Source organism: Eptesicus fuscus, chromosome 22 (assembly GCF_027574615.1).
Source record: "Eptesicus fuscus isolate TK198812 chromosome 22, DD_ASM_mEF_20220401, whole genome shotgun sequence".
Lineage (NCBI taxonomy): Eukaryota > Metazoa > Chordata > Mammalia > Chiroptera > Vespertilionidae > Eptesicus > Eptesicus fuscus.
In genome coordinates this window covers 35,407,762-35,434,642 of record NC_072494.1, presented here as the reverse complement: position 1 = coordinate 35,434,642, position 26,881 = coordinate 35,407,762, and the positions used below count along the sequence as shown (strand labels likewise).

The window sequence follows — 26,881 nt, the reverse complement described above, 5'->3', positions numbered from 1 at the left end:
TAAATAAACGTCCTCTTTATTTACCAAATATAATTTATCAGTTATGTTGACATCTGTCAAATCAGTTATAGTAACTATAAATAATTCTCTTAAGACACAGTTCTGTAACTTTTTAAGGATACAAGAGTAAACCAATGTCGCTCCTTGCAGCCAGGCCGAAAGTACATGCTGTTTGTGCAATCAGGGAAAAGAAATGAATCTTCCATGAAAGTCAACTTCATTTTCGTGCCGTCTCACCCCACAGTCCTCCCTCTGCTCACACACTCAGGACTGGGGGCGCGCCTACCTCCCCGCCTTTTCAGCAAAGGAAGAAAGCTCCAGGGCCTTCCAGGGCAGCCTGGCAGAGATGAGGAAGGGGTGAGTGACTGGGCAGGGGTGCCTGGGGAGCACAGGGCACAGCTTCAGGGGCGGAGGAGTTGGTTTTGGTGCCTGTACAAGAAGAGTGTGTGCAAATGTGTTTGGAGACGGGGGACAAGATGCAAGGCCCGAGGAGCAGAGACAAGCCCAGGCTGGTGTTAATGAACTCTGTTGGACGCAATTCCAACTAGACAACCTCTACGATTCCTTCCAATTCTAAGGTTCTAGCTCCACTAGGTGGCCAGGGTGGGAATGGAGGGAGAGAGAAGACAGAGTCTGGAGGTATAGGGCAAGTTCCTGGGTAAGGCATGGTGTTGGTAAGAGACAAGGTCATTCCTTCGCCTTCCCCTGGAGGTGGGTCCTTTAGGTGACAGAGGGGAGGGTTTCTGGGAAAGCTGTGGATAGGGAGGCTAGAAAAAACCTGCATCCAAAACGCCCAGATTTGTACATGTGTGTGGACAGATTTCCGATCTGTTCAGAGTAACATGTGGGTACGATAGAGACTCCGGTGTTCTCCTAACCTTGTGCTAGGCAGAGAAAAGTAGAGGCAGCTAGTTGATGTCTAGTCTACTAGTTCTGAATCCTTTTCTGGGTGGCTGGTGAGGACAGGTGGAGGGTAGGAGCGGTGAGGAAGGGACATTTAGAGAAATGGACACTGGTTGAGCCACGGGGCGAGGAGCTGTAGCTGGGGTCAGCATTTTACACAGGTGGCACCCGGGAGGGAGATCCAGGGGCAGAACCTGGCGCGGTGGTACAGATGCAAACACAGCTCGGAAATGAGAGAGCCTGTGGCCTTTATCTGGGGAATGAGGTGAGGTTGGAGCTGTATTTCCCTTCCCACTGGCTAGTCAGTGCCTGGCACAGCACCTACCACGCAGGAGGCACTCAATCGATATTGCTCAATGGATGTTTCGGACCATGCCGGCAGCAGCACTCCTCGTGGGGAGGCTGTGTACTTGTGGAACGAGTGAATGAATGAATGGCGAATGTGGGCAGAAGCCAAGCGAGAGGACAACTGATTGCCACGACGTGACAGAATGAGGGATTTTATGAAGTGACAGTCTTAAGGTGGCCACGTGACCATGTGTCCTCGGGAGAAACAGAAGCGGCGAGACATCCCTGTGGCCCTCCACCTCCCAACCATTCTCCACGTACCCATCCCTGTCCCTAATCTTGGAACCCAATCTGGCCAACTCTGGGAGAAGTTAGTGCTTAGAGGCAATTAGAGATGGGGGTTGAACAGAGAGAAAGAATTGGTCCTCTGGGCCCAGGGAAGACACAGATCTTGGCAAACCTATGGGTGAACGTGAGCCGACAAGGAAACCAGGCCACTGCTCATTTCTTCCTGAATGTGACAATCGATTGCAAAAAGGTCACTGGTGCTTACCAGCCACTGGGTAAGGGGCACGTGCACATTCTGAATAGTCAGTCCACCTTAGTCTCTCTGAGAGAGAAGGGCCCGGGTCCAGGGGGCAGAGAACAGAGCTAGGATTATATGGAGCCAAGAGCAGTTGTCTCCTGCTTTGAAGTTGGTCCATTTCTAGAAAAAGTGTATATGTGTGTGTGAGGGGAAGGGGCAGGGGGATATTTATTCCTCTGTTCGACCAAAAAAAAAAAAAAGATAAAGAGAGAGAGAGAAAAGGAAAACACCAGAGCCAACTCACAAAGGGTTTCTCATTAGGGCCAAAGCTAAGTTCGCCAAAACATGCTCCCAGATCCCAGACGAGAACCCTGCCCCAATCCAGCTCACCTGGAGGCACCCACCATGAAATTGCACTTGGTGATTGTTTCAAAAATCTACTTGTACTGCTTGCCTCAGTCCCTCTGTCCTGCCTGAATTTTTGCCGTACAAACTTGGCTCAATGTATAAAAATTCCCATTGAAAATAATGAGAATTCGGTATCAAAGTGAAGTCCTAGAAAGTGGTGGGAGTGTGGAGAGGGGTGGGGGAAGGGGGACATACAGAAAGTGCAGAGGGTGGGGAGAAGGTTGAGTGACCAGGCTAGTCCCCGACGTCCGTGTCTCGGTCCCCAATGAGCCAGAGGACATGGAAGCTGAGTGCGAGGAGCCCAGTGCCAAGCAGGTCCCCCAGAGCTGTCAAGTACGGGATGGAGAAGTTGTCGGGGTCCAGGCCCCGGCCCCACATCCAGTGCACCATCCAGTCAGCGATGTACAGGAGAATCAGCACCTGGGGAGACAGAAGGGTTCGGTCTAGGGCCCTCCCTCTCTCCAGGGGGAGCCCAAGGCCACTGGATCGGACCCATTCATTGCATCACAAGGCATGGCTCTCCGCGGTCCTGACGCTGGGACAGTTCATCTCTCCACACGGTGACCTCTCTGTTCGCCCCCCCACAGTTACCACCTTGAACAGACGACAGGCATAACGTGAGCCCTTTAGAAAGGAAGATGCTCTGCTCTCCGGGGTCACCCACATCAGCATTCCATTCTGCTCCCCGACTGAAATCCCACCTGCCACAGGAATTCAGCCCTCTTGCCTCTAATTCTAGGTCATCCTATTCTCGGGTCACTCTAATTCCCGCCATGCTGGCGTCTCCAGGAGGAGCTTGGCAGGGGGCAGGGGCAGGAGTTGGCTTGTCATAGCGGGATTTCTCCCCGGAGCCGAGTGGAATAAGAACAGTGTTTGGGACTGCTGTCCGCACAGTCGTCTGAGCCACAGCTGATTATCCCAGGCAGGCTTCCTCCTGACCCTTCTTCCCGTTCTGCTGTTGTGGACTCAAAGAAGGCAAATGTGTTTTAATGTTACTCTTAGCGAAGCAGAATCACGAACAAGTCTGCTCAGTAGAAAGCAGAGAGTGCACAGCAATTCAAAAGACACTTTGGATTATCTGTTGCTCCGATTTCTCTGTGCCCTTGCGTTCCCGCCATTACTACAGACAACGAAGAAGGATCTGGATTAGAACCCTGCTAGTGGGCCCAGGACCAGCAGCCATCAACAGCAGCTGGGAGCTTGTTCGAATGCAGTCTCAGCACCGCCCCCCTCCCCCCCACCCCCCAATCTCCTAAATCAGAATCTGCGTTTTAGCAAGATTCACACGCCCGTTTAAGTTGGAAATGCATTTAGATGCGATGGGCGGGCCCACATCTTCTATGTGCTCTGCACCCTCCCTGACATGTGGGGTCCCCAAATCACTGCACCCGGGGGAGAATGAAACGGGTTCTAACGGGAAGGCTCCAGCACAGTCATTTAGGAGGTTTTACTCTTGACTGTACTTTGCAAATGCTGCGGTATGTAAATTCTGCCCCCAGGGGCTCAGATGCGGGAAGCAGAGACTCTAGCAGGATAAAGAAACTAGAGTTGATACCTATTTTTAGGCAAACTTGGTTGTTCTCCTGTCTTCTCTCCAGGGGGTAGGTGCTTACAGTTCCAGCACCCTTCACAGTCCCCCTCCCCTGCACAGCTGCCTTGTACTCCTGTGGCCCTGGCCCTGACCCTGGGTGAGGGCCAGCACACCCCCCCCCCCAATAACTTCACACCCTTTTCAGCAGAGCCCCAAATAAAGAGCATGGCAGGAGGACTTCAGGACGTGACCGGGAAGGGAATGGCAGCAGCTGTCCCTACATTCCAGCCCCGAACAGGCCCTGGGACACATGGCTGAGGAGGCAGCCAAGGATCAGGAAGAACCTTTCGGGGATAAGTGCCAGGCTGTGCCCCTCCACAGGCCTGGAGAAGAGGGCAGAGATGGATAATGAGCTAAGGCTTATGCAGGCCAAGGGCTAAGCTCCAGCCTCAGACACTCGCAAGCACCCGGGTGAGTGCTTCGGGGAAACTGCATATGGTGGATTTTTAGCCCGGCCCTTGCCAAGATGTCTCAACACACACACAGCCTTTCTTAAGGTGGGGGTAAGAGGTGCAGGGATAAGCGATGGCCAATAGGGACTGGTTAAATGGAATTAGGGTGCGTCTCCATAACAGAACAGAATGCAGCTGTAAAATATCAGGGTGCTCTCCTCTTTACATGTTAATGTGGAATGATCTCTGTGACAGACACATAGTTATATGAAAAAAAGCAGGGCTACCTGTGTGTAAAAGAAAGAGGGAAGTAAGAAAAACAGATACGTTTGCTTGTATACATTTGAAACAGCTTGGAGGGCATATAAGAAATGGATACACGGATGGCCTGGGAGGAAGAGAACTGGGTGGCTGGGGGTAGGGGTGGGGGGCAGAGAAGACCTTTCACTGAGGTTTCACTATGAACCTTTAAAATGTTTGAACTGTAATGTGACTGTTACTATGTATTAAAAAAAAACAAACCTCTACAAGTTTAAAATGTAATAATTAGGGTGAGTTTGGCTACAAAGAGGCAGCATGAGGGAGCCCTGTGCTGATGGACCAGTTCTGTGTCTTGACTTGGTGGTGGTTACATGAAGCTACACATGTGATAACACTGCACAAAATCACACACACACACACACACACACACACACACACACACACGAGTGCATGTAAAACAAGTGCAATCTGAATAAGCTCTGTGGATTGTATCAGCTTTGATTTCCTGCTTTTGACATCGTGCTATCCTTATGTAAGAGGGTCCCGCTGGCGGAGACTGGTGGATAGTACATGGGATTTCTCTATACGTTTTTTTTTTTTCCACTTTCCTGTGAATATGTAATTATTTCTAAATAAAATGCTGAAACACGTAATAACACAACAAGGGAGAATGTCAGAGAATGGCCAGGCTGAACAGGATCCTACAGATGATCTAGCACAGTGGTTTCAACAGTTTCTCAAGCCAGGAAACCCTTCATTCATATGAAATCTCCTGAGGAAGCCCAGCATGCAAAGCAGAGCCACGCGGAGCTCTGTGGCCAGAGCGCACCTGCTCAGCGCCCTACAACCACCGGCTGAAAACCTGGTTCATTCCTCTCAATTTACAAACACATCAATCACTGAGCTCAGAGATCATTCTACCACTGGGCCAAAGTCACCCAGCGTTTCGTGACTCCGCTGGAACTACAGCCTGTGCGTCTAAGCCCCTGTCCAGTGTCTATCTGCCGTCCAGGCCCGGAGAAAGAGGTGCCGAGTGTCTGATGGGCCAAGCCTGGGCCTCCCCTCCCACCCCTGCAGGGCAGCCCGGCCCCTGGGCCCCGGCCAGTCGGTACCTGGAGCAGTGCGGCTGTCATGTAGAAGACGATGAAGATGAGTGTGAGTGTGGTATGCCCTCCCTGCATACAGCTGATGGTGTAGAGGAAGACCAGGTGTCCTGGAACCACGAGAAGGAAGAGGACCCGGGCCGAGCGAGAGTTCACATCTGGGACCGAGGAAGAGAAGGGGTGAGGAGGACACCTGGCCCCAGAAGGTCTTTCAAAATCAGGAGGTACCACGCGACACTCCAGGGCAGCGGACAGCTGACTGCCTCTACCTCTCCATCCCGTGGTCCCCAGCCCCCAGGGGTTCTCAGGAAAGGAGAGCCTTCCTGCCTGGGCTGTGCCCTCTATGACAGCTGGTATCTGGGCCCAGCTGGTTCCCTAAGTGAAGCTCACTGACGGCTGACCCTTCCCTCCAGGGCAGGAGTGGACCCAGGAGGCGGGGGCTCTGACATTACCAGGACTGAAGAAGGTGGTGCAAGGACTGGGGCAGCGGCGAGGGGCTTGCTCAGAGTTCTCCCCTGGCATCCCGTTCATGTGGAGGAAGGTGGAGATGCGGCTGGCCTGCACGGCCACCAGATTGCCCCCAACACCTGCAGAGACAAAAGACCGTAGACATGGGGGGAGGGACGCGTCCCCAGGAGGAGAGGGAGACGTTGCGAAGAAAGACAAAGACACCCCCCTACCCCCATTCCAGGAGTCTTCCGATCCTCCCATCCCCCCGCCCTGGAGATGTGGGAGACACTCCTGCGCCCCTGGTGTGGCTGCGCGTGCAGGAAGGGACACAGGCCGATCTGTCGACTCAGGGAGCCTGACTTCTCGGCAGCGCAGTGTGTGTGCACCTGCTGTCGCACACAGCCCAGGGGACGAGGCCCTGCTTGCCTCGGGCCCTCTCCAAAGCGCCAAGCAGACCCAGGCACCCGATGGTTCTAGTAACCCATGTCAAGTGTCAGGTCTGAGCTCTGCGCTCTGGAATCTGGTACCCAGGACCTGTGCTTACTCTCCTTGGCATCCCCTCCCAACCTTTTCCCTGCTCCCCTCGGCCTTGCTCTGAGCCCTGAGAGGCTGACTCTACAGACGGAACCACCCAACCTTCCATGATGGTGCTTCTAGTTAGATCTGTTCAGCAGGAGGCACGAGGAGGTGATCAGAAAGGGTGGGAGGAGGGACAGAGGCCAGGTATTTCTTTCCTGCTCCCTCTCTGCTTTATGGCTGTGGCTTATCCCTGCTGGGGGCCGAGGAGGGCTCTCCCTGGGCTTCTGTCACACTATTTCCTCCCCTTGCCCCTTGAGAACCAGGGCTTCCTGTTGCTGCTCATCTCTGGATGCCTCAACATCTCTTGTTCGTCCTACCCGGCTCTCACTTCTGGGAGACGCCCCTTCATTCAAGTCTTGAACTAACTGAGCTGGATTCTCTTGCCTGCTACAACCCTGACTGAGGCAAAGCCCCCCAAATCCTCTTCTGCCCTCTCCTTTCCCCGGCAGCTGAGGCCAAACCTCACCGTTAATCACAGGTGTGAAGACAGCCATCCCTGCAAAGTTGGGGTCTGAGACAGTCTTGTCCAAGATGAGGCCTCCCACGCTACAAAGACACGAAGACAAAACGACACGAAGGCCATTGAAGGGTTCTGTTCGAGTCCCTGGTGTGAGAGGGACAGGCCCATCTGGCCGTGGGCGGGAAGGGACGCAAGGTGGCTCTCAGGAGTCCCTGGTCTCCCAGTCCTTGCTTCTTTTGCCAGAACCAGCTGCTGCTCATAACATTGGACTGTCACAGTGCTCCCTGAGCAAGCTGATGGCACCCACCTCCCAAGCTGGCTAGAGGCGCCGTCCATAGGACAACCTGCTTGTGGGAACCTCTGCGGTTCTGCCTGTTCAGTATTTACTTCCCTTTCCTCAGGGGATGGTCTCTCTTAAACTCCGTCGCTGTGGTTCACGTGACATTCCTCCAATGATGCCTAGGCTCCAAACCCATCCAATCAAAGCATCACATCCCCAAGGCCACAGTGATTGGTTCAGGAATAACCATGTGACTGAAGGAGAGCCAATGAAATTTTATTTTATTTATTTATTTTTTTTTCCCAATGAAACTTTTATAACGGGACTTTGTGAAATTGTTGAGAGAAAGAATCTCTCTTGCCACCGAATTAGTACACGTAGAAAAGTATAAACCCGGAACTGCAGGCCAGCACAGGGAAACGCAGAGCCAGGAGATGGCGAATACTGGGGCCCTGAGGGTATAATTTCTGCTCCTGAATCAGGCTGTGCCTTTTTAGTTCCCTGAGCCAATGCATTCTGATTTTCAATGAAGCCCTCTTCAGATGGTTTCTGTCATTTGTAATAGAAGGACATGTGACTGACACCCTACTGAAGGCATTTCCAGGGTCTGTGCCATGCTCTCTCTCTTCAGGCTTAAACGGTGGAGAGGGTGGGGGACAGGGTGGAGAGGGTGGGGGTACGCACCCACGGCCCGAGCCTACCTGCTGATGGCCATGGCGATGATGACAGGCTCCCAGCCCGAGTACAGCACCTCCCTTGTGGCTGGGCTCCGCCGGGCCAGCACCACCCAGACGGGTAGCAGGGCCACGAAGAAGGCACACACCAGGGGGTAGATGTATTTCCAGTTTTCTGAGAAGCAGAGATCAGACGGAGGTGAGCACCGTGGCTCCCTCTTCCCAGCCTCCCCCTGGCTGAACCTGCAAATATCCCAACAGATCAACAGCAACCCCACACTGAATGCCTGGAACTATATTACCTCCTTTGATTCTCACTGTGAGCCCAGGAGATAGGTGGGGCCAGCCTTTTCCCTTTTGTAGATGAGAAAACCAAGACTGAAAGCTTTCCCAGCCCTGGACTCATAAGGGGCAGAGACCAGATTCTCGGTTTCTTGCTTTGATCCCCAGAAATCACTATCTCCCCCCGCCCCTCCCACCTTCTCCATTTTGCAAGCAGATTCCAGTCTTCAGTTCCCTTCCTTTACCCTGTACACCTTACCCCTCCAAGGGAAGCAATAATCCAGCAGGAATATACATATTTCTCTGATACTTCCTATCCTGCCCCTGCTGCCTGCATGAATTTGAGATAAGCACTTAAACTTCAATTCTCTAAGGGGGGGAGTTATTACAACCGTATCCCAATCAAATAAAGAACACAGAAAAAACGCTTACACATTTGCATATATGCTAACCATCTCTCCCAACCCCACCCAGGAGGCCACCCGGCTCACACCCTCGGAAGCCACAGCCTCACCCAGCTCCAGGTAGAGTCCCCAGCTAATGCCTGAAAGCAGTGCCAAGGTAATGAGGTCGCCCAGACTGGCAGCAATGGGAGTGGCCACATTGTCTGGGTTGATTCCAATCTTTCGAGAGCCAATGATGACCCCAATCATGATCATACCTGGGGAGGAAAGAGAGGAGCCAGGAAGGGTAAGAAGAGGTAAAGGGGTAGCAACAAAAAGGAGAGACTGGAGGTGCCAGACCCAGCTGACACCCCTGGGCCGCTCTCCCTGGTCCCTTCCCCTTGCACCATCCTCCCCTTCCCTTCCCTCCTTACCTAGTACCAGGGAGGCAATGAAGGCTGTGGCCACACTGCTGGCACACAGCAGGAAGGCATGCGGGATACTGAAATGGCCGTCAGGGATCCAGCCAAAGACGACAGCTGCAATGGACGCCAGGAAGCCCACCACTGTGGCCTGCACCTGAGGGGGGAGTGGTAACTGGAGAGCACTGGGAGCAGAGAGCTTCTTAGCTGAGACCTTGTCCTGGCCCTCTGCAGCCCAGGAGGTAGGTGGGGCAGGACTGTCCAGTCCTCCCAAGCGGGAATGATGTCTTTATTTATTTCGTTTCACACCGGACACTAGTACTGTGCAGTGCACCCCGCAGGAGCCAGGGACATGTTACTGGTGGAATGAGTGTTCCTCTGGGGATAGGGGTGAGGTTCAATGGCGCCTAGGACTTCAGCCCAGAGACAAGGCTTGGGCCTCAAGGGGACATGAGACAAGGGCGGTCAAGGACATTTCAGCACTCCAGTGCTCGGAGTCTGATCTGTGGGGACATGAGCCCCTGCAGCACCGGGAGCCGAGAACTGACACTGAGATACTGAGTTTCTTGGCTGCTTTCCTGGGAAACCTGGTTACCTCCTAAAGCTGCTTTCGGAGAAGCCAGCTCGGCAGGACGCCGGAACTTCACTCGGGACCCAGCTGGGGCTGCCCAAGCTTTTCATCCCTGACCAAGGAGGACGCTCAGCCCAGTCTCTCCGGTTCCTGCTGTCTTACCTGAATGAGGGCCATGTTCCCAGTGATCATCCGCCAGAGCTCCTTGGGTGTGTCCATGTGCCCGATGTTGGCCTGGGAGAGGGAGGACAGGGGGCTGGAACTCCAGGCTGGAAAAGGCCTGCAGCTCAGACCATTAGCATCCAACTGGCTCAGGAAGCAGTGCATGTGCCCTAAGACTCTGGGACTAGAACATGACCCCATGGAGAGTGAAGCAGGAACGGGGGGCTGGAGTGAGAGGGAGGGAGCTCCTTGAGCTCCTGTGGCTGGGTGGTGGCAGGAAGGGGGCTCCTAAGGCAGTCTCCTCCTCTCAGGAGAGCTGCTCCCTACACCTGCCCACCCCAGATTCCACCCTCTGCCCTGCTCACCAGGACAGCCCACTCCTGCACAGGTTAGAATGGCCCGATGGACCCCCAGCTCTGAAGCCAGCTTGCTGTCCTAACGAAGGAAAGGTTAGCTGCTGGTGCAGGACTGTGGCCGCAATGTGTTTGGGAAGGAGTGAGGAGGCACAGGAGGCCAGGAGCAGGGCAAGTTGGGGCAGACTAGGCTGGCTACCACGTCTCTCTGCTGCCTTCTCCAGACTTGTGGCCATGCAGGGACATCTCTGCCCCCTGGTTCCCCTGCCTCCTGAGTTTGATTGCCTCCCACCTCCTACCCCATGGCCCTGTATCTGGTTCAGCCTTTGAGCCGTCATGGCTGATCTAAGGGGTTGTGGGAGGTGGGAGTGATGAGCAACCCCTCCCCGTCTATTCCTTCAAAGCCAAGGGGGAAAGGGAATGGGATGGGAGAGGCGGGGCAGGCCTGGCTCTGCTCCGGCCCAGCTGCAGAGTAGGGCTGGAGATCAGAGGCGGCCCCCATCTGTGCAGGTGGAGGGACCAGCATGATGCTTGCCTGTCAAAGCTGCACAAACAGTCACGAGGCGGGTTGCAAAACAGGGGGTGGGGCAAGAGTCCAGGGATGGCTGAGACATCCAGAAACCGAGCCTGGGAACCACTCGAGCAGGGAGCCCCTGCCAGGAGCAGGACACCCAGCCCGGGATCTCCCTACACCTGCCCACCCCAGCCCCACACTCCAGGCGTGGGCCGTTGAGGAGGCCAGGAGCGATCTCCCATCCTGGCTCTGTGCTGCCCTGAGTCCTGCATACCCCAGTCCTCCCGGCCAGGACACTCACTGCGGTGGACAGCCTCGATGCCAGGGTCATTTCCAGGTTCCCCTTCAGCCCCAGCAGTGCAGGCACCAGGATGAAGACCTCTGTCACCTTCTGGAAGACTTCCCAGTGCTACAAGGTGAAAACAGATCTCAGGAATTTCAGTGCCCCAAGGGACTGGCTGCGAGGTTGAACAGATAGTCTGGAATCAGGGGCTTGAGGAGGAAGTGGAATCAGCAGGGAGTAAGCACATCAGCCACTTTTCCTCCAAGAACCCTGGAACCAAACCAAGCCCATGGTGTTCCAAACAACACAGTCCCCCCTCTCCTCTCCCCCCTCCCCCCGACCACCCAGGACAGGGGAGATGTAGATGTAGAGGCTTCTCTGGTCAGGAGACCCTAGCCTGGCCCTACTTCCTCTGCCTTCTATTCGGGGTCGGGGGAAGAGACTGGTGAGGAGCCGAGTCACACAGCTGAGTCACCCCAGGTGGCTTACACCCCAAGTTCCGATGAGATTCCCCATCAAATCGCAATCCCCAACCCCTCTGCCTTTAGCCCGTTTTCTCTGTGGCCTCAGCCTTGGGTAGTGTTGTCTCAGCTGTTGAGAGCTGGGCTCCACGGGGCTGAGGAGATTAGGGTTTGTTTGGTTTCTATCTCTAAGGGCTTTGGGCCTCAGCCATCGCAATTTTCCTTCTGGACCGGGTCTGAATGAAGACCGCAGTCCCCAAACCTCAAAATGCTGGTCTGCAAGAGGCTTTTTATTTTGCCTCTGCACTCTCTCACCCTACATACTTTCCCCAATCCCTCAGCGAGGAGACGCAAGTGCTCCCCTGCAGGGAGAGACTGAGCTGGGAGTCAGGAGACACGGGTTCTAGCCCGACACTGTGAGGCCTGGCTCGCCCCCAGTTCCTCCAGCGGACATCTATCACGCAGACTATGCTAGGCCAAGTGCCCTACATGCATTTTCCATTTCACCCTATCAACAACCTAGTGAGGTAGGGGCTATTTTTAACCCCATTTGGTAAATGAGGAAACAGGTTCAGAGAGCACAACACCCATTAGTGCTGAGAGGAAAAAGCAGGAGCCAAGATTGGCTATCTGAAAGCTACTTTAGTGGCAACTGAAACTGAAGACTTGTGAAAAAGGCTGGGATTGCGGCTCCCTCCCTGGCCTTGGCAGCGACGTGGGTTCCTTTATTTGTTTTGAGAATGGAAAGACTTCAACTTTGGGGAGGGAGGGGGGGGGGCAGGTGACCAGGCAGAAGAAGTACAGAGGTTGAGGCAAAGTGCTGTAATGTCCTGGACCGACAGCCTTAGGTCTCCTATGAGACACCCCGGGGAGGGGCCTCACGCTGTCTCTCCAACATCCTCCCCACATTGACCGGTGCGGAGGGCGGGGTTCGAGGGACCTTAGGCAAGTTACAAGGACCTCAAGCTACTGACTATAAAATGTACAATTCAGGGGCCAGATCAAAGGGTCTTTAAAGGCAGTTCCAGCACCAACACTCTATAGTTAAGGATGAGCAAGGTTGCAAATCGGACCTACAATGATTAGGATGGCTACTATTAAAAAAAAAAACCAGCCCTAGCAGGTTTGGCTCAGTGGATAGAGTGTTGGCCTGCGAACTGAAAGGTCCCAGGTTCGATTCCAGTCAAGGGCTCGATCCCCAGTGGGGGGCTTGCAGGAGGCAGCCGATTGATGATTCTCTCTCATCATTCATGTTTCTATCTCTCTCTCCCTCTTCCTTCCTCTCTGAAATCAATAAAAATATATGAAACAAACAAACAAAACACCAAAACCTCAGAAAATAACAAGTGTTAGCAAGGAGGTGGAGAAATTAGAACCCTTATGACTGTTAGTGGAAATGTAAAATGGTGCAATCACTATGGAATATAGTATGGCGATTCCTCGTAACAATTAGAATAGAATCTATCAATGATCCAGCAATCTCACTGCTGGGTATACATCCCAAAGAGTTGAAAGCAGGGTCTCAAACAGACCTCTGTACACACATGCTCATAGCAGCATTAGTCACAATAGTCAAAAAGTGGAAACAACCCATTGGTAGATGAGTAGATAAATAAAATGTGGCATATACACACAATGGGATATTATCTGTCCTTAAAAAGGAAGTATATCATGTCACCTCCTACAACATTGATGAACCTTAAGGACATTGTACTAAGTGAAATAAGCCAGACACAAAAAGACAAACCCTTCTGTATGTATCTAAAGAAGTCAAATTCATAGAAATAGAAAGTAGGATGGTGGTACCAGTCGGTGGGAGCAGGAAGAAAAGGGGAGCTGGTGTTTAATGGGCAGAGTTTTAGTTTTGCAAGATGAAAATGTTCTGGAGATGGATGGTGGTGATGGTAGCATAACAATGTGAATGTACTTAATACCACTGACCTGTGCATTCAAAAGTGGTTAAAATGATAAACTTTATGCTATGTGTTTTTTTGCCACAATTAACAACAACAAAAAAAAATGATCAAGGATATCAGAGAGGGCTGGGCCAAGACTAGAGACCAGGTGAGGCGGGACACTGGGAGTCCTATAAGGCAAGGACCTCTCCTCAAGAGAGAGTGTGTGTATGTGTTTAAAACATATATATATTTAACTATATTTTTATTTATTTCAGAGAGGAACGGAGAGGGAGAGAGAGATAGAAACATCAATGATGAGAATCAATGATCGGCTGCTTCCTGCACACTCCCTACTGGGGATGAGCCTGCAACCTGGCATGTGCCCTTGACCGAAATCGAACCTGGGACCCTTCAGTCTGCAGGCCGATGCTCTATCCACTGAGCCAAATAGGCTAGGGCTAAAACATATATTTTAATTGATTTCACAGGAAGGGAGAGGGAGAGAGAGACAGAAACATCAATGATGAGAGAGAATCATTGATTGGCTGCCTTCTGCACATCACATACTGGGGATCAAGCCCACAACCCAGCCATGTGCCCCGATGGGGAATTGAATTCCAACCTCTCGGTTCATAGATTGACACTCAACCACTGAGCCATGCTGGCTGGGCATGTGTGTGTGTGTGTGTGTGTGTGTGTGTGTGTGTGTGTGTGTGTGTTGGCAGGGAGGGATGACCCTGCCAGTACCCTGGGGAAGGGCTCATCTCATTAGGGCTTGTCTATCCTTACCTGGGCTCTCGGCCTGGCCCCTCGAGGGCCTAGGACTCTCTTTAAAGAAGCCCTCTCAGAAACCCTCTTCCCTGCACCCCTCCTCCGCCGGAACAGTTGCTGAGCTTCCAGGCACCCACAGGAAGAGCCCCCCCTCCAAATGCTGGAAGGGTTCGAATCCCTTCTCACCCCCAGGGCCCGAGAGAGGGGCAGCCGCAGTGAGCCCCATGGGCCCGGGAGGAGCTCGGGGGCTGTCACTTTGGGATGCTGTGCATAACCTGGGGTTCTAGGTCCCTGCAGGCCCGGCCTTGCTCTGCTCACCTCCTCCTTCCTCACCTAAACTGGACAACAGTTCAGAGGGAAGAATTCCCCTCTGCTCCCCTCTCCTCCGGAGGGTGGCCTACTGTGGGCTTTCAAAAGGCCTCTCTGAGCACAGCTTCATCCCCCTTCCAGCGCCCAGCTCTGTTCTCCAAGAGGCGTATGGAATGCATATGCACTGGCCGAGTGAAAGAGCCCGGAAAGAAATGCTCTCAGTGTATGCAAGTAATAGTTTCTGAACCATTTCTAAGGAATATTGTCTGTCTTTATAATCATTTAAGAAAAATAATATATGAAGCTCAGCTAAGCCCCACTGGTAGCCACTATAAGCATTCCCCAAACGCCCCCTCTCTCTCTATCTCTCTCCCTTTAAATTACACAAGGACCTGGAAGGTGTAGGGTTTTAGTAGTGCTAAGAGGAGAGACAGGCAGGCGGGGAGGAAAGCAGCCACAATAACAGCCCCTACACAAGTGCCCTAATCCGCAGAGAATACAGCAACCTCACGCAACCCGAGTCCGGCCCCGTGCAGCCAAGCTGGCCCTTGGGTCAGAGCAGCCGAGTCCTACACACCTGCTTTCGTTACCCACAAAACCCTCTCAAAGACGCAGCTCAGGGCACGCACACACAGAGCTCCGGGAAGAGATGGTGACGTGGGGCAGCCGGCAAGCAGTCAGAGCCCACAGTATGTGGCAGGGCAGACAGGGCCTAATTCAGGCCCATCCTGTTCATCCTGGCTGGGAGGGCCTGCCCGAGAAGTCAAACCCGTCAGCCTTGTCAGCCCAGCCTTCAGCCAAACCTTCACCCACGCCTTCCTGCTCTGCTAGGGATGGAGAAGGGTGAGTTCCAGGAAGCTGGGCCCCACTGCGGCGGGGGGGGGGGGGGGGGGTGGGGGGGGGTGGAGAAAGGGGGTTATCTACACATTTCACTGCTTCTCAGAAATGCAGTTCCTTTTCCAGTTCTTTCCTATAGAGGTGGGGCTCACTGGTCCCTGATAGTCTCGGGGTGAGGGATGAGACTGCCTACCCCACACTCAGAACTAATCCTGATTCAGAGCAACCACCTCAGTGGCCCTGCCAGCACCTCTCCTTTGTCCTTCCACCCCTCACCTCCCCGTGCCTGCCTTCGAGTGTTCTGTCCTGAGCCTCTTCCCCGCTGGAGGGTAGCAATGGGGAAGAAAGTCACAGCCAGGAAGCACAGGATCAGGACGTTGCGACTGAAGTTGGTAGAGATAAGCTCTAAGCAGGGGCTGTAGGAAGTAGGGCTGGAGTTGACCTTGCGGATCAGATTGGAGTAAGCCCAGTATTCACCTGTCAGAACCACCCTCCCCTCCTCACACACAACTCTGCAGGTCCTCTAGCTGTCCAAGAAGGGCCTCAGGGCAACGCCAGGCTAGAGAGAGATAACCAGTGTGAGAAAGGTGTGGTCAAGTGAGATGGAACCGAGTGTCACGCCCGGGAATGCCCACCGCCATGGGAGCAGGCCAGACAGGAGAATGCCTCTTTCCCAGTCCACTCACCCAAGCCCATGCTTGCCATCCGCTCTCATCTTTCTAGATGCTCATACACAGCAGGCAGAGAAGCCAGAGAAGGAGGGGCTTGGGGGAGGGGGTCTGCTTTCCTTGGGATCCTCAGTGAGTGAGCAGTAGCTACAATAAGGACCTAGGAGTCCCACCTGTCTTAACACAGTGAAGGTGCGCACACCACCTCCTGCCATCCCCATTCCTCAAAAGGCGAACCGAACAAGGGAGTGAGGTGCCCTGCAGCAGCCAGGACCAAACTAGGGGGTGGGGCCCAAGGCCTGTGTAGCAGGGAGGTTCCCATATCCCAACCCACTTCAGTTCCAACACAGGGCCCAGTCCTGTTTCCCTCCCAAATGCCGCAGGAACATTCAGCCACGGTGGGAAGTTGGAGCAAATCGCAGTCCATTTATCCTTTTCCTGCTTTTGGCCAGTGTGCCCGGCCCCCATCTCACAGCTGAGCGGGCTGTACACAGTGAGTAGAGAGGAGGGCAGGTAAGAGGAGACAGAAATGGGCCTTCCAGGAAGAGACTGGGTCTTCCCCAGCAGTGGGGAAAGGTTGGGGGCCCCGGGCCCAGGAAACATCTGCACCAACACGGACTCTGAGACCCTGGGGGACACTTCACAGCCCCTTCCTCCACATGGCCCCAGTCTTTAGGAACCCCCAGACTCCGCCCCACTGCAGGCTATCTTAGCTTGTGAAAGGAAAATGCAGGTGTAAATCCTTAGACGTCACCCTGCTCTTCTGGAATCTGCGACTGTCAGTTGCCCCTCCTGCTCCCCTGGATACGGATTAAGAATCTCCCTGTGGTCTCATGTCCTGTTCTTTTCGCACCCACTCTCTCCCAGGCTATCTTCAGCTCTCTGCAGGGCCTGCTCCAGCCCAGCTGTGGTAGGGAGGCTGGGGGAAGGCGACTAGGACAATCCAGCCATTGTCATCCATACCAACTGGACCTAATTCTGCAGCGAGCTTAGGTGCCACGCCAAGGACAAATTCGGCCCTCTGTGGGTGTGTTGGGCAGGCTCCAGAGGTTCCCTACCTAGGTCTCTCAATGTCTCAGGCTTGCGGGGGTTGGGTGGGGGTGGGGCAAGATGTCAGATGCCTTTTCCAGCTCTACAATTCTCAGAGCATGTGGGATGGGAAGGCAGGGGGGCCCTCTAAGAACTTTTGTTCTTGCTCGTTTTTGACTATAACTCCAATTGTTCCAAATTTCAGTCCACCCTGTTTTTCAGGGGAAGACAAAGAGAGCAGACTCCTCCCAGACTCTTAAATCAACTGGTAAATAAATCATGGCCACGGTGAAGGCCATAGAGGTCAATGGTCAGGCTCTGAGTCAGATGACCAAGGACAACTTACCTAATTGCTCTAAGCCAGTGGTCTGCAAACTCATTAGTCAACAGAGCCAAACATCAACAGTACAACGATTGAAATTTCTTTTGAGAGCCAAATTTTTTTAAACTTAAACTTCTTCTAATGCCACTTCTTCAAAATAGACTCACCCAGACCGTGGTATTTTGTGTAAGAGCCACACTCAAGAGGCCAAAGAGCCGCATGTGGCTCTCGAGCCGCAGTTTGCCGATCACGGCTCTAAGCCATAGGCCCCTATCTACAAAACGGAGATGATTATGGCTGCTACAGAGGAGCCCAGCAAATGCTCCCCATACCAATATTATCCAGAAAATAAAGACAACCCTCTCCCAGTTCACCACCGGAACCTGGTTCTATACCCTTTTGTAGATACCAAATCAGAACTCAAAAACTCTAAAAATTGAGAACCAAGGACACAGGAAAGGGATAGAAAAGGTGGAGAAACTGCTACCCAACTCTCACTGCACTAGGAGGAGGGGCAGCCACTGGGGGGGCGGGGGGGGGGAGATCCGAAGCTGACCTGCCCAGCTCCAAGCTGGCTTCCTCACCCGCATGAGGAACAATTCTCAAGGTAACAGGTTAGGGGTGAGAGGAGGCAGTACCAGGCACTTTGGCATGACATAAACAACATCCTCGTTAGCAACCGAAGGTGCAGGGTTCTCCTGCAGGGCTCAAGTCAAAGAAGGAACCACCTAGAACCAACCACCCACAGTTTCCTGGGACAAGAGCATGGTGAGACCCATCAGCAGGACTGCATCACCACAGGCATCATTTGTAGGGTTGGATTGGCACGGGAGAGGGATGCTGCGCTCCATATCCTCCTGAGATCTCACGGTCATGGACACTGATGGGTCCTAAAGAGCAGCCCTAGCTGGTTATGCTCAGTGGATAGAGCATCGGCCTGCGAACTGAAGGGTCCTGGGTTCGACTTCAGTCATGCCCAGGTTGCAGACTTGACCCCTAGTAGGGGGCATGCAGGAGGCAGCCAATTGATGATTCTCTCTCATTGATGTTTCTATCTCTCTTTCCCTCTCCCTCCCTCTCTGAAATAAATAAAAACATATTAAAAAACAAACAAACAAACAAACAAAGGCCAGATCTCCTTCGGCCTCAGTATTTGGTATTTCTCTGAATACGTAGGACAAAGCCCAGTACTCAGCAGCACTATTTGCTAGTGACTGACTTAGTTAAATGTGGCATCTTCAGAAAGCTCTGTGTGCCTTATTGCCCTTCAAAAACTTTTATCTAGAAAGAAGGCATTACCTATCTCTTGGACCTAGAGGTTTTGGCTAAGTCCTAACCCACAATACACTAATATAGCATATCCCTGGCTCTTCCAGGACCTACCAATTCTTATCCATAATTCTACCCAGCAGCCTCAAAAAGAGCGTTCTTTGTCCAAGGCAGGTTCACGAAGACAGGTAAGGAGCAAAGACAGTTTTGCCCAAGCCTGGTTACATTTTACCCCCATTTATGTCACAGAATTAGCACTTCTATGTCTTATCATGCCACCCCCCTCAAACCATGCAACAGACAGCATGTGCCCAACCCCATGCCCCAAGATCCTGCCAAGGTTACAGGCAGATAAGCAACACAAAATGCCTTTAAGAACCTTCCCTTTTAATTTGAGACCCTCTTGGCAGCCAGACAAATTCCTGCCCAGCAGGGGGATGGAAAGGAGACTTGAAACTGAGGTTTCTACTGTGGGTATCCTTGAAACCTCAAGGGAAGGGAAAAGAAAGCCTCAAGTGGAGACCCATCGAAATGTCTCCTGCTGAGCGGGGCTTAGCAGGAATGCCCAGGAGGAATGGCAGGCAACAGCCCCATCCCATCGCTCCTCTTCCAAGCCTGAGCTCTGGAACCAATTCTGCTTCTGTTAAGCAATACTGCCCTGACCACGGCCCTGGGGCTACTGGGCTTCCTCGAGGCTTCTGTAGCCACTAGACCAAGAAGAAACTGAGGCTACGATCCAAAGGGAAACAGTATTCTAGGAAGCGGCAGCTGCTTCTGACTGGAGGTGGAGAGGAAGCGCCAAGAGGCCGTTTCTCAGGAGGGAAGGTGGCCCCGGGACTCACGGTCGAGAGCTGCCCTCCCCGGTCCTACCTGTACGATGTCCAGCACCATGCCCGCCGCCACCGTCCCGAAGCCTGCCAGGAGGAAGGGGAAGAGCACTTGCAGCCCAATGGAAAAGGAGGTCTCCTTGAGCGGGGAGGGTGGTGCGGGGCCACGGTCCGTGCTGACGTCGTCGCTTTCATTGCTCTGGCTCCCGTTCTCCAGCAGGGCGTCCTCCTCCCGAACCCCCTTGGCGTTGGCCCGAGACTCAATCACCACCACCTCTACCCCAGCCTCATCAGGCCCCAGGAACTCGGAGGTCCCGGCCAAGGGCTCTCGCCCGGGGCCATCTGAAGAGCAGGGTGAAGCAGCAGGGCCAGTCCCGTTCAGCTGGTGGACGTCCTTCAGCTCCAACTTAGAGGACATGACGGGAAGGGAAGACAGGAAGGGGGGACTTCTCTCTTTTTCTTTTTCTCTCTCTCTCTCTCTCTCCCTCTCTAACTCAGGAAAGAACTTAGTCCTGGGGTGAACCCAGGCTCGGGTGCCGCAGGACCTCTTCCCACGGCTCTCCGCTCCTACCAGGTGCTGCAAACACTGATCGACCAACAGGCAGCCCCATCAAGCACTGCAGCCGCGAGCTGGAGGGAACCAGAAACTCCTCACCAGCCCCCGCAGCCGGCCACTAGGGGTGCAGACGCCTGACTCCTGTTGTCCAGCGCTGGGCTGGGGGGAAATTAATCTGGCCTCTTATCTTCTTTGGTTCTCAGCAGCAGGTTCCTCCGAGCGGGGACATCCAGAGTGGAAGAGCCCGGCCGAATGTGGGGTAACCTCTGAGGCGGCCCTTTCTTGCATGAAAAGTAGTTTGAGTTCAAGTTCTTTCAGAAGGCAGCGTGGGCCCGGGGCTGGGGCTTCTTCCCACGCCTCTGGCTGGTGTCCTGAAGCTTCCCACAGCCTCTCAGGTTCTGCTGGTCCCAGGGCAGTGCCTGTCGTCTCTCCCCTTTCTTCCCGAGATTCCCTTCCTTCCTGGGCAGACCTCGAACCTCCCAGAATCCCCGGTCCTTCAAGTCACGAGAAACTGGGTGGAATACCTTATGTGGGAGGAAGACAAGAAGAAGAGAATGTTAGGATACAGCAAAGGGCAGCTCATACTGCGAGGCACAAAAGCAGGCACAAGTCAAAGAGTTCGTTCTTTCCATTAAAATCACCCGTTCCTGCACGGCAACATCTGGAGGCCCAGCAGGCGCGATCCCCGCCATCCTCCCAGTCAGCAACCCACCGCCCCACGGGGCTCCCCCACAGTGGTGAGCAGCCTGGGACGGGGAAGACGCTGTGCGGGAGACCTTGCATTGCCTTCTCAGTAACCAGGGTGGGCAGGGATGTGCTCACGGAGAACCCGGGATTATTTAGATGTGGTCTCCCAGCGGAGCCACTTACACATTTACACATTCAGGCACAGCCTCCCCACTGTAGAACATGATTGTTTACAATCACAAGGCAGCCACCCAGGGCCACTAAACAGGGAGAATCTGATCACTGAGTGACAGTCCCCAGACTCCCAAGCGCCCGAGCCCCTGAGGAAAAAAAAAAAAAAATAGGAGGACTCTCTGGGCAATGAGGCAAGCCTGCCAGCCCGAGGCCAAGAGCCAGAGGCCTCCCCACTCCTGCCCTTGAGAGTCAACAGTGTTACAAAAAGCTCAGACGCTGACTTGGATCCAGGCCTCTGGTCTCAGCTCCTCTCCCCCTGCTCTGGGCCCTGTGAGCTTGTCAGATAGGGACGAGGGAGTTATCTCAGTTTGAAGAGAAAGAGGGTAAAACGACTGGTTGTTATGCACACATTTCAATTCTCTAGGTTCGCCCTGTTCCCCAGGGTTGCTGAGCGCTGGACATAGTGGAGTTCTTAAAAAACAAAAAAAAAACAAAAGCACCAACGAAAAAAGAAATAAAACCAAGCAAAACAAGAAACAAAGCAGCATAAACCAAAATGTACTCGCTCCCAAGTGCATGTCCCTTTGGCTGTAATGATCCCACTTTTTTTTTTTTTTTTTTCCTAAAGGAGTCCCCAGACCTTGATCCCCCTCCCCCATTCCGTTTCACCAGAATAGCTTTCACAAAGTAAAAAAATAATGTTTAAAGAGACTTTCCCGAAGTAAGAAGAATAGGTCCTTAAGTATTCCACACACACAATTAGTCAACTCCGGCTTGGGAAAGGGTGGGTCAACTCCAGTAACTGGTCCATGGGTATTGTTTTCTTTCTGTCAACTCGGCTCCTTGAACCTGGTCTGTGGTCCTTTCAAAGACCCTCTCTGGAGAGGGAACCTCTGAGCAGGAGGGAGTCCACGGCTCCTGCGGCAGGAAACTTTCTAAGTCTGCTAAAACTTGGCCCTCCTTGCCTCGCCCTGCCGTCCACGCAGGCCGCCTAACCTGAAAGGAGACTGGCAGGAAGAGAAGCAAAGCCAGTCCCAAACTCCACTCCTTCCAGTCAAGAGACTTCCGACAGGCCTAAGGCCCGGGGATGAAAGAAGCAACACGGAACCAGGATGCCCGGAGAAGGGGACACAAAAGCCCCGTTTTACTACCCCCAAACCCCAGGAGGGGGGAAGAGGCAAACGGCTGTCCTCCCTCGCCTCTCCCGGATCCAGACTCAGCAAATGTGCTGCGAGCCAGGGCTCCCGCCCTCCGCCCCCCACCCCGCAAGGGGACTGACCTGGTCCTCGCTTAGGAGGAAGGGGGGCGCCTGGCGAGTGGCAGCAAGGGCCCGTGGTCTCGGGAGGTGCAGGGTGCCCCCTCTTCTCATCACTCCTCTTCCTCGGCAGTCCTCCTCGGCCCCCGGCGTGCCCCCCCCACACACTCCCAGCCAAGGCGAGCGTCCAGCCGCGACCCCCGGCTCGCTACATCTCGCCTCTGCGCTACAGCGAGGCCGCCGCTCCGCTTCCACGAGGGGAGGTGGCCGGTGGGGCGGGATATACCTCCTCGGGCTCGGGCGGGGGGCACCCGTACGGGGGACGGTGGGGCCGAGCTCACTCGCCCCCAATCGCTTTTGGCCCGCGGACTCGGGCCCGACTGGTTGGCTGCTAGCGGCAAACGTGATCTGGGGCAGACTGGGTGGCCCCCCCCACTCCATCAAAAATAGACTCTGGATGGACAGCAGCAGCAACCAATCAGGGACGGAGGAGGGGCGGGCCCCGCCTCTCCCGGCCCCTGTCTTTCGCTGCGCGAGGGGAGGCGGGGCGTCGGGGAACCCGGGGCGCGGGTGACGGGAACCCGGAGCGGGCGGTCCCCGCCGCGCGGCGCTCGCGCGGGTCCCTGCGCCCCTCGGCCACGGGCCCGGGTGCCCGCCGCCCGGCGGTCGCCGCGCTGTGCCATCTCCCTCGGGCCGGCCCACCGCTCCCGGGGCCTCCCTCGCCCCCCGAAAGGCGTGCGCGCCGGTGCGCGACTGCTCTGGCTCCCCGAGCGCTTCCTCGAGGCTTCGGCCTTCGGGGAGACGGGGAAACTCCCCTGGAGCTCCCGCGCTCCGCCCTTGGAGAGGACCGTGCCTACCTTGTTCTTGGTCGCAGCTCCTCTCCGGCTGCCTGGTCACCGCGAGCTTCCGCCAGATCCCGCCTTCTAAGCCGATGGCTCAACCCGGACGGAACCGGCCTTAATAAAGTCCCGGCCTTGAAAGGGGTGGGGATGGGCGGGCGGGAGGGAAAAGAGGTCGGGCTCTCGGGCTGGGGTCACACGCGCACCACCTGAGATCCGGGCGGAGTGGAGCCCGGCTTCCTCTGGTCCTGGCGGCAGCGTGGGGAGAGGTGTCTCCATCCCGGGCTCAACGAAATCCAACTTTCCCTGACGCACCTTGTGGGATCAAAGAGGGGTGTTCCCATCTAGCCTGTGGCCACTTCCTCCCCGGGGCACCTCCACCTCTCCGACGCAGAGTCAGGGCCAGTTCTCCGGGATGTTTTTGTGCAGGGGGTGTGGCCTCCCCCCCACCCCCCCCGAAAAGGAACCGCCACCCTCGGGTTTTCCCCTCTTGTCGGTGGAACCTGTGACCAGCGGTTCCTTCCTGTCCTTTTCCTCCCGGAAAGTGGCTCAGGGGCCACTGGAGCGTGACTGCAGGCCTCTGGATGGGGTTTGGAGTAGAGGTGTGCCTGGGGGAGGAGGACACAGTGCTGGGTATGACGCTTTGGGCTTCCCTTTCAGAAAGAGAGTGAGAGCGAACACAGCAACCAGGTAATTCCTTTGGACAAGGATAACAGCACATACCACCCCCCACTCCAGTATTGGGGATTATTCCAGGTTAGCTGCTAGGACATTTGCACCACTTTTGGCTTCAAACGCTGGGTCTCTCAGCCTGGAGACAGAAGTAGGAAACACTGGGTTTTGCCCCAAAGGATCTGTTTTTGAATAGGGGGTGTAGGGTTGGTGGGGAATGAAGGCTGATGTACCTGGAGATTTTTCCCTCAGGTCCTAGGGACCATTCCTGTCCTTCTCCCTTCAACAGTCCTCATGCCCTCTTGTAATCGTGCCACAGCTCAGCCACCTCTATGTAATCTTGATTTCCCTCATATTCCTTTCCCACCTTCCATTCCCCGCCCCCTCCCACTGAAAACAGTTCCCGTCTCCTGTGTTTTCTTTTTTTTAAAGAATTTTAAAACATTTTAAATTTATTTTGGTTAATCCTCACCATGGATATTTAGAGAGAGTGGAAGGGAGGGGGAGAGAGAGAGAGAGAAAGAAACGTGGATGTGAGAGAGACACATCGATTGGTTGCCTATGTGCCCTTGACCAGAATCGAACCTGAGACTCATCAGTCCTTGGGCTGATGCTCTATCCACTGAACCAAACCGGTTAGGGCTCTTTTTTAAAAGAATTAATGAAGTATACCAGATATGGGAAAGTGCACAAAGCCTTAGTGTACAGGTCAAGAGGCAACGACACAGTGAATGCACACGTATAACCGCCTCCCAGATCAAGAATTAGATCTTGATGAACAACATAGACTGAGGAACAAGAACAGAACCAGAAACAAGGAGGCATCGATCGGACTAGCGGGCCTCAGAGGGAGGATAGGAGAGGTTGGGGGGAGGGGGGAGAGATCAACCAAAGGACTTGTGTGCATGCATATGAGCCTATCCGACGGTTAAGTTCAACAGGGGGTTGGGGCATCTGTGGGGAGGGGTGTGGGATGGGAATGGGGGGATGAGGACAAATATGTGACACCTTAATCAATAAAGAAATTTAAAAAAAAAATAAAGGTATAGGAGGAAAAAAAAAAAAAGAATTAGATCTTACTGGCACCCCGGAATCCTTCCTAATATCCCCTCCCAGTCACTACCCCACCCTCCTTCCCAAAGGCAACCCCTATCTAACACCATAGATTAGTTTTGTGTGCTTTTGAACTTTATATAAATGAAACCATTCAGTTGGTATTATTTTGTGTCTGGCTTCTCTCACTCGGTATTATGTTTGTAAAATTAATGCATAACATTGTGGTAGCATTAGCTAATTCATTTTCATTGCTGTATATTATGTCATTAAGTGAATATACCAGAATTTATTCATCTGTTATTCTATTGACGGACATTTGCGATGTCCCCAGTTTGGGTTCTTATGAATAACAAGAGACCTGGTGCATGAATTCGTGCACGGGTGGGGTCCCTTGGGGTGGCCTGCGGAGATCAGGCCCAAGCTGGCACTCCCAGCCTCCCAGCCCCACAGCCCCGCCTAGCACCCCGCCTTGGCCTGGCGCCACCCCCTCACCTGCTCCACCATCCTGAGGCAGTCCCGCTGGTCCCACTCTCATTGGGGCCCATCAGGGCCAGCAGCACCTCCACTGCCACCCACTGCCAGTGCCGCATTGCTGATGCCAGCCATGTTTCGCACCGCCCCCTGGTGGTCAGCACAAGTCATAGCAAGTGGTCAAACTCTCAGTTTCCCAGTTGGTCTCCTGGTGGAACCACTGCCTGAGGGGACAATTTGCATATTAGGCTTTTATTATATAGGATGCTGCTATAACAATTTTCTTTGTGTCCTTTGGCATATGTATGCTTATATTTCTGTTATGATACATACCTATGAATAGAATTATTGGGTGATAGAGTAGGCATATGTTTAAGTGTTAGTAAATCTACCAAATAATTTCCCAAAGTGCTCATGTTAATTTACACTCCTGCCAGTACTATCTTAGAGTTCCAATTGCTCCACATCCTCATCAACACTTTGTATTGTCAAGCGAAAAAGATTAAAAAATTGTAACCATTACGGTGGGTGTGTAGTGGTATCTCATTGTGGTTTAAATTGCATTTATCTGATAACCAATGACGTTAAACATATTTTCATATATTTATTTGCCACTTGGATATCTGTTCAAGTATTTTATCCATTTTTGGGGTCAGTTTTCTCTTAGGTTTTCTGTCTTACTGCTTTATAGGAGTTCTTCATATATTTAAAATATGAGTCCTTTGTTGGTTATAGGTGTTGCAAATATTTCTATGAGTGTGTAAATACAGAGGACCTCAGTTTTGGGGTCTTCTGAATCCTCAGGGCCACTGGGACAAGACTATGCTTTATGTTTATTGCTATCACTAGTGTGTTACCAGCTTCTGACACTTAGTAGTCCTCAATAAATGCATGGAATGAATGAGATGGATGAGACTCATCTAGGTAGTTTGCCATGTGTTGTGCTAATTCCTAGGGTCAAACACCAAGAGGATGGAGGGAGCAGATTTCCTTCCAGCCCAGACAGCTGTGACCTTGAGAAGGGGAAGACACCCAGCTCGTCCCTACTGAAAAAGCAGAAATAGCAAGTAGCAAGCCAGCCAGGTGCTTCAGAAGGAGAGACTCAGTTGGGGTGGAGGGGGTTGTGGTGTCAAGGAGACAGTGAGGGTGAGCATCATAGTGGACCTTCATGTGACAATAACTTCAAAGTTCATGTAGCCCCTCCTCCTACCTCAAGACATGCCTTCTCTTAAAGCTTGTTAGCCAAAGAGCTCTTTTCCCCTTAGAAATACCTCCTCCCCCCTCCCCCCACTCTCCAGAGGAGGTGACATTAGTTGAAGTGTTTGGTTCCTACCTCCCCATTGGGAAATCTTTTCTTTTCTTTTTTTCTTTTTTTTAAACCATATCTGGTTTTAACTTCCACATGATGTGTAATGTCCATCCTGAAGCTGGAGGACTATTAGTCACTGCCAGCCCCTTCTTTTCCAAGAAGTCTTTTCCCAGGCCCGTTGCATCCTACAGTGTTTTTCTGTCACTATCCTCTTCTCCTCCTTCAGCTATAGCTGGTGGTATGTCAGATCTGAAGTCTCTGGCTGACCCCCATTACAATAGGAGAGAGATTTCTCCCTTGCAACACGCTAAGAAACTCACAGAATCCCTCTCCAGGTCCTCCAGAAGACAGCGAGGCTAGTGGTAGCTCCATACTTTTCTATCTAGGATGAGCTGTGGGTAGCAGTTTAGATGACGTGCCATAAAATGGCTTTTGTGTACAAGCACAATGTTTTCAATTAGAATGGGAGATTACTGGTGAAGGTGGGAGGTTTGGGGAAGGAGAGGTGTTGATCACTGCCAGGGGCCTGTGGAGAAGCCTGTGAGGGAAGCACCTCCGTGGGGCAGACTTCTTCCCTCTTGGCTTG

At 53.3% G+C, this 26,881-nt stretch overlaps 1 protein-coding gene across 3 annotated transcripts; it reads right to left on the bottom strand.

Moving 5' to 3' along the window:
• SLC41A1 (solute carrier family 41 member 1) lies at window positions 1–22,922 on the bottom strand. Of its 3 annotated transcripts, none has more exons than XM_008154191.3 (11): window positions 22,806–22,922; window positions 19,320–20,356; window positions 10,904–11,011; window positions 9,736–9,807; window positions 9,015–9,159; window positions 8,712–8,858; window positions 7,943–8,090; window positions 6,968–7,047; window positions 5,925–6,059; window positions 5,482–5,630; window positions 1–2,545 (listed from the first exon to the last, which is right to left on the bottom strand). In XM_008154191.3, the coding sequence occupies exons 2-11, from the start codon at window positions 19,692–19,694 to the stop codon at window positions 2,360–2,362; spliced, it is 1,545 nt and encodes a 514-aa protein (XP_008152413.1). In that variant the 5' UTR covers window positions 19,695–20,356; window positions 22,806–22,922; the 3' UTR covers window positions 1–2,359. The 3 variants fall into 3 exon arrangements, with proteins under 3 accessions (XP_008152413.1, XP_027985069.1, XP_027985071.1); XM_028129268.2 differs by lacking the exon at window positions 22,806–22,922 and adding an exon at window positions 21,973–22,323; XM_028129270.2 differs by lacking the exon at window positions 22,806–22,922 and adding an exon at window positions 21,690–21,708.
• Between the last annotated feature and the right edge of the window lie 3,959 nt (window positions 22,923–26,881).